The 6831-nt window shown below is 44.3% G+C and overlaps 1 protein-coding gene across 1 annotated transcript; it reads left to right on the top strand.

Annotated features, from left to right (window-relative positions):
* Positions 1-2795: 2795 nt before the first annotated feature.
* On the top strand, positions 2796-5627 carry LOC129350917 (uncharacterized). The gene is given in 2 exon segments (XM_055019073.1): positions 2796-3902; positions 3905-5627. Coding segments are annotated over 2 exon segments (2547 nt in total). The 5' UTR covers positions 2796-2819; the 3' UTR covers positions 5369-5627.
* Positions 5628-6831: the final 1204 nt, after the last annotated feature.

Raw genomic sequence — 6831 nt, 5'->3', positions numbered from 1 at the left:
TCTAAAACCGGTCCTCCACAGGGTCCAATCCAGTCCTCCAGAGGGTCCAATCCAGTCCTCCACAGGGTCCAATCCGGTCCTCCACAGGGTCCTATCCGGTCCTCCACAGGGTCCAATCCGGTCCTCCACAGGGTCCAATCCGGTCCTCCACAGGGTCCAATCCGGTCCTCCACAGGGTCCAATCCAGTCCTCCACAGGGTCTAAAACCGGTCCTCCACAGGGTCCAATCCAGTCCTCCACAGGGTCCAATCCAGTCCTCCACAGGGTCTAAAACCGGTCCTCCACAGGGTCCAATCCGGTCCTCCACAGGGTCCAATCCGGTCCTCCACAGGGTCCAATCCAGTCCTCCACAGGGTCTAAAACCGGTCCTCCACAGGGTCCAATCCAGTCCTCCACAGGGTCCAATCCAGTCCTCCACAGGGTCTAAAACCGGTCCTCCACAGGGTCCAATCCAGTCCTCCACAGGGTCCAATCCAGTCCTCCTGAAGGTCTAAAACCGGTCCTCCAGAGGGTCCAATCCAGTCCTCCACAGGGTCCAATCCAGTCCTCCACAGGGTCTAAAACTGGTCCTTCAGAGGGTCCAATCCGGTCCTCCACAGGGTCTAAAACCGGTCCTTCAGAGGGTCCAATCCGGTCCTCCACAGGGTCTAAAACCGGTCCTTCAGAGGGTCCAATCCGGTCCTCCACAGGGTCTAAAACCGGTCCTTCAGAGGGTCCAATCCGGTCCTCCACAGGGTCTAAAACCGGTCCTTCAGAGGGTCCAATCCGGTCCTCCACAGGGTCTAAAACCGGTCCTTCAGAGGGTCCAATCCGGTCCTCCACAGGGTCTAAAACCGGTCCTTCAGAGGGTCCAATCCAGTCCTCCACAGGGTCCAATCCAGTCCTCCACAGGGTCCAATCCAGTCCTCCACAGGGTCCAATCCAGTCCTCCAGAAGGTCTAAAACCGGTCCTCCAGAGGGTCCAATCCGGTCCTCCACAGGGTCTAAAACCGGTCCTTCAGAGGGTCCAATCCAGTCCTCCACAGGGTCTAAAACCAGTCCTCCACAGGGTCCAATCCGGTCCTCCAGAGGATTTTTTCTCTTGTTTTGCTTTGTGTTAGTTGTCTCATGATTTTGTTGTTTTTATCTCATTTGTCCATTTTTTTGCCGCTATGTAACCTTTTTTTGTCTAATTTTTAGTTTTGTTTCGTGACGTTTGTCTCATTTTTCATTTTTTGTCTCATTTTTGTAGTATTTAGTTTTTTGTTGTTTTTTGTCTTTTTTTGTCTGACTTTTGTTAGTTGCCTATTTTTTGTTGTTTCGTGCGTCCTTTTTGTCTCACTCATGTTGTTTGCCTATTTTTTGTCGTTTTGTTCCTCGCTTTTGTCATTTATTGTTTCCTTTTTGTCCTTTTGTGTTATTTGTCTCATTGTTTGTCTCGTTTGTATCTAATATTTGTAATATTTTGTCTTTTGTTGAGTTTTGTCTGAGTTTTTGTTGTTTTGTTTCCTGTTTTTGTCATTTTGTTTACTTTTTATCATGCTTGTATTTTTGGTCTTCTCATTTTGTGTTTCGCTTCAGTCATCGTTTTGTGTTTTTTTTCTCGTTGTCATTTGTCCATTTTTTTGTTGCTTTGTAACTTTTTTGTCAAATTTTTTGTCTCTTTTCTGTTTCACTTTGCGTCGTTTGTCTCATTTTTTGTCATTTTGTGTCTCATTTGTAATATTTTGTCTTGTTTATTGTTGTTTTTTGGTCTTTTCTTGTCCGGCTGTTGTTGTTTTGATCATGGCTAAATGTTGTGTTCCTTTGTAGACACTCTGTGATCTGGAAGTTGTAATGTGGAAATGATATCTGAGGCTGAATGTTGATGAAATTGAACTTATTTTTCTGAAGAAACTTCAGGTTTTTCATGATGTTTTGTTCATTAAATGGGAACATTTGAAGAATGTACTTTTTTGCACGAAAACAAAGGAAATACATGCTGTAATTTTACTGGTCCGGCCCACTTGAGATCAAACTGGGTTGATGTGGAACCTGAACTAAGATGAGTTTACATCGCTGACTTAGAGGAACATGACGCTGGTAGGAGGTTGGGAAGAACGAAGAACATTAAAGAGTTTTAGTCTCTGGGTTGATTTTCAAAATCAGTTGACTTTTCTAAACATCTGAGTGTTGTCACTGAAGAGATTATTCCAATTAAACGTGTTTATAGACGATTCTGGTATAAATGTGGGTAAAAATGATTCTTCCAACGTCTACAACTTGACTTAAACTCAACGGTTGTTAAAAAATCTGATGTAAATTGTCCAAAATGAGAAAAGATTTGTCTAAAAGAAGTAGAAAATAACAGGAAATTTCTCCTAAATTACAAAATGGGTCCAAATCGACACAAAAGTTTTCTCACGTAAAAAAAATGTTTCATTAAAATAAATTAAGAATTTCCTTAAAAGGCTTGAATTAATTGAGAAAGACTCAAACATTTATTAAAATGGAACAAAATGGACTAAAATACCCAGAAACTGGTCGTAAGGGAGAGACTGATGCAAATTTTTACTCATTTTGGGAAAATTTTCAATCATATTGGACTGATTCTAACCAATTTTGGGCTCATTTGAACTTATTTTTGACTAATTTTATCCAGTTTTGGACTAATTCCAAAACAACAGAATATTTGCTCAAAAAAAAAATCCAAAAATGCCCAAAAAGACACGAAACTCACACAGAATTCTCAAGCAAGCATAAGTTATGGCAACTGGACTAACCTCGTGTGAGTCGAAAACGTTTTCGACTCACACGAGGTTAGTCCAGTTGCCATAACTTATGCTTGCTTGAGACTTATCATGACCTGGATGACTGAGAACATCCACAGATTTATTCATACTCATTTTGGGGCGGACACCCTGCGGAGGGTGCGGGAGTATGAGAGACTGGCGAGGAAAGTGGCGGATTACAGGAACCACCTGCGGTTCAACCTGCGTTGCAGGCAAAAAAGGATCTTTCCCAAAAGCTTATGGCTCACCTCCACGGTGAAAGGCCACAAAGCAGAAAGCATCCTAAAGAGGGCACAGAACCAACTCCTCAATGAGAGAGTTAGACAGGTTCATTTTACGATCGATGTCCTACGATCAAAAATTGATGCGTTGGAGGAAGGGCTGGAGGCAGTCCTTCCTGGGCATGTTTGGGAAGCCGTTTCCAAACACACAGAGACAGCACAGATGGCGCAGCATGCTAAGGGCAAAGAAAGGCAAACACGGAAATTTCAGAACCTTGAGTCCCGGTTCTATAGTTCCAGGGGGGAACAAGAATGGGCCAAAATACAGAGCTCTGAAGGAAGGACTGGCGGCAGTCCTTCCCAGGCGGCCACACAGAGCAAAACAGCGGAACTGGACACCTATGACAAATGGGTTAAGAATTTGTCAGACAGAGAGCTCACTCCAGCCGAGCGGGGGGTCCTTGCCAAAGGACTGAACTTTGCAGTCACACCAGATGAGTTACCGGTGGTGGACTTGGTGACGGCCACAGAATCGGCCATTAGGAACAATAGGTTGTCAGAGACAGAGGCGGAACAGATCAGGCTTAAGGTGTCGGCAGCACTCTCCAGTGCCAAGTTACCCCCGTCCAACATCTCCGCACAGGAGAAACGGGCACTGATAACTCTGCAGAAGGATCCCAACATCACAATCCTACCTGCAGATAAGGGGAGATGTACTGTTATCCTTAACACAGCTGACTATCACTCAAAGGTCAGCAGCCTCCTATGTGACTCAGCAACTTATGAGACCCTAAAACGAGACCCCACCAACACCTACAAACTCAAAGTGGTTAACTGCCTGCAAAAACTGGAGAAAAGTCAGATCATCGACCGGGCCCTGTACTACAAACTCTATCCAGGCGATGCTATCCCTTGCATATACGGGCTGCCAAAAAAATTCACAAAGAGGGCGCCCCTCTGAGACCAATTGTAAGCAGCATCAACTCTGTGACATACAACATTGCTAAGTATCTTGCCACCATCCTTTCCCCATTGGTGGGGGACACCCCCCACCACATAAGGAACTCGATGGACTTTACAAACAAGGTCAGAAAAATCAGCTTAGACCCTGAGGAAACTATGGTTTCATATGACGTGACTTCGCTTTTTACTTGCATTCCCACTGGAGATGCAATACAGACAGTAAAGAGAAAACTGTTGCTTGACAACTCTCTGTCTGAGAGGACCAACCTCTCCCCCGAACAGGTGTGTGACCTCCTTAACCTTTGCCTCAGCACCACTTATTTCCAGTACAACAATGGTTTCTACAGGCAAAAACACGGCTGTGCCATGGGATCCCCTGTATCCCCCATTGTAGCTAACCTGTACATGGAAGAAATGGAGATTGTGGCACTGAGAACATTCAGTGGCCACTCCCCGAGGCACTGGTTCAGATATGTGGATGACACATGGGTCACCATCAGGAAGGGTGAGGTCGAACCTTTCACAGAACACCTCAACTCGGTGGATAAAAACATCAAGTTCACAAGAGAGGATGTCCAAGACAACTGTCTGGCGTTTCTAGATTGCGTGGTACGCATTGAAACCAATGGGGAACTCAACATTGGGGTCTACAGAAAACCCACTCACACAGACCAGTACCTCCTGTTTGATTCACACCACCCACTAGAACACAAGTTGGGGGTGATCCGTACCTTAAAGCACAGAGCACAGAACATCCCATCAGAAGCGGATGGAAAAAGAAGGGAACACAAACATATTCACTCTGCTCTTCAAACTTGTGGCTATCCAAACTGGGCTTTTATCAAAACAGCAAAAAAGCGCAGGGAGGATAAGAAAGACGAGGACCACAAAAAAAAGAGAAACAACATTGTCATCCCCTATGTGGCAGGAATTTCAGAGAAACTCAGGAGGATCTTTAACACCCACCAGATCCCAGTACACTTCAAGCCCAGCAACACTCTGAGGCAAAAGCTGGTCCATCCCAAGGACAAAATTCCAAGGGAGAAACAGAGCAATGTGGTGTACGCAGTGCAGTGCAATGAGGAATGCTCTGACCTGTACATTGGAGAGACTAAGCAGCCATTACACAAGCGCATGGCACAACACAGGAGGGCCACGACCACAGGCCAGGACTCAGCAGTCCACCTCCACCTCAAGGAGAAGGGGCACTCCTTTGATGACCACAAGGTGCGCATTCTAGCCAGAGAGGACAGATGGTTTGAGAGAGGGGTAAAAGAAGCCATTCATGTCAAACTAGAACGGCCATCTTTGAACAGAGGAGGGGGCCTCAGACACCACTTGTCTCCCACTTACAACGCCGTTCTTAGAGCCCTCCCAAGGAGGTGCAGCCATCTGTCCCACTTGCAGTCAGGTGACCCCCAACCACCCTCCTAGAGGGCTGGGAGGGGTAACGACCGCCCATCAAAGGCTAACGACTCACATTAACACCTAACGAGTCTGTTGGTTTCGGGTCTTTGTCCACTTGTTTTTGCCACCACCCTCCTGGTGGATAAATATCTGGTACTCCCCACCAGGCTTTCAGAACTGAAGAAGCCTCTTGGATGAGAGGTGAAACGTTTTCGACTCACACGAGGTTAGTCCAGTTGCCATAACTTATGCTTGCTTGAGACTTATCATGACCTGGATGACTGAGAACATCCACAGATTTATTCACACAGAATTATTAAAAAATCCTCTAAAATGACTCAAACATGGATAAAATGGTTCAAAAATAGAAGAAAATAATGGGAAATTTTTTAATTAGTTTTTTTTTTTGCCGTAACTTGTTCTGACCAACCACATTAGCTGAAAAATGTTGAAATAACTCAAAAAATGCTCCAAATTACGTAAAGTAAGTGTGTGAGTATAGTAAAGTAAAATTACCTAATAAGTCATTTTGGACACATTTGGAGTCTTTCTGGACAGGTTTCCAGTTATTATTTTAAGTAGTGAGTAATTTTTGACAAATTTGGGTCATTTTAGGCAATTTTTTAGTCATGTTAGACACATTTTGGACAAATCTCAAGTCATTTTGCACAAATTTTGTGTAGTGTTAGTCAGGTTTCCAGTTATTATTTGAAGTATTGAGTAATTTTTGACAAATTTGGCTGAAAAGTTTCCAATTTACTTTAAATTTGTCCAAAATTCCTGAAGATGTGTTTAGAGTGAAATAAAAAAAAATAATAAGTGATTTAAAATTCTTTAAAATTGACATTAAACATGCAGAAGTGTCTTTAAATGTGTCCAGATTGATTCAAAGTGTCTGTAAAATCAAAGATTTTTTCGCCTAATAACATGAAATCTGTTCCTGAATCTCTGTGACTAAATGTTTGTTTCCAGAATGAGGGTCTGAAGAACCAACAGATTTAGGAGGAAACTTTTTATGAAATGTGACCTCAGATTTATCTGATGAATGAAGCTAAAATTTCTCGAATATCTTCAGAATTACCAATAGTTTATGATCAATAAATCTAAATATGTGATGGTTTGAGGTGAAACTGGACCAGCAGCTTCTCAGGTTGAGGATCTTCTGGGAGGAGATTTTAGCATTTTAAATCAACACATCGGTCCAGAGGAGTCTCCTCAGCATCCTTCAGCTCCTGGTTCTGACTCCCTGAGTTTCCTCTCCAGGATTCCTCCTCCATCCTCCTCTTCTTCCTCCTCCATCCTCCTCCATCCTCCTCCTCTTCCTCCATCCTCCTCTTCCTCCTCCATCCTCCTCGTCCATCCTCCTCCTCCATCCTCCTCCTCTTCCTCTTCCTCCATCCTCCTCATCTTCCTCCATCCTCCTCTTCCTCCTCCTCCTCCTCCTCCTCCTCCTCCTCCTCCATCCTCCTCCTCCTCCTCCTCCTCCATCC

This window comes from Amphiprion ocellaris, chromosome 17, assembly GCF_022539595.1.
Source record: "Amphiprion ocellaris isolate individual 3 ecotype Okinawa chromosome 17, ASM2253959v1, whole genome shotgun sequence".
NCBI lineage: Eukaryota > Metazoa > Chordata > Actinopteri > Pomacentridae > Amphiprion > Amphiprion ocellaris.
The sequence above is the reverse complement of the archived record's forward strand: the minus strand, read 5'-3'. Positions and strand labels throughout refer to the sequence as shown.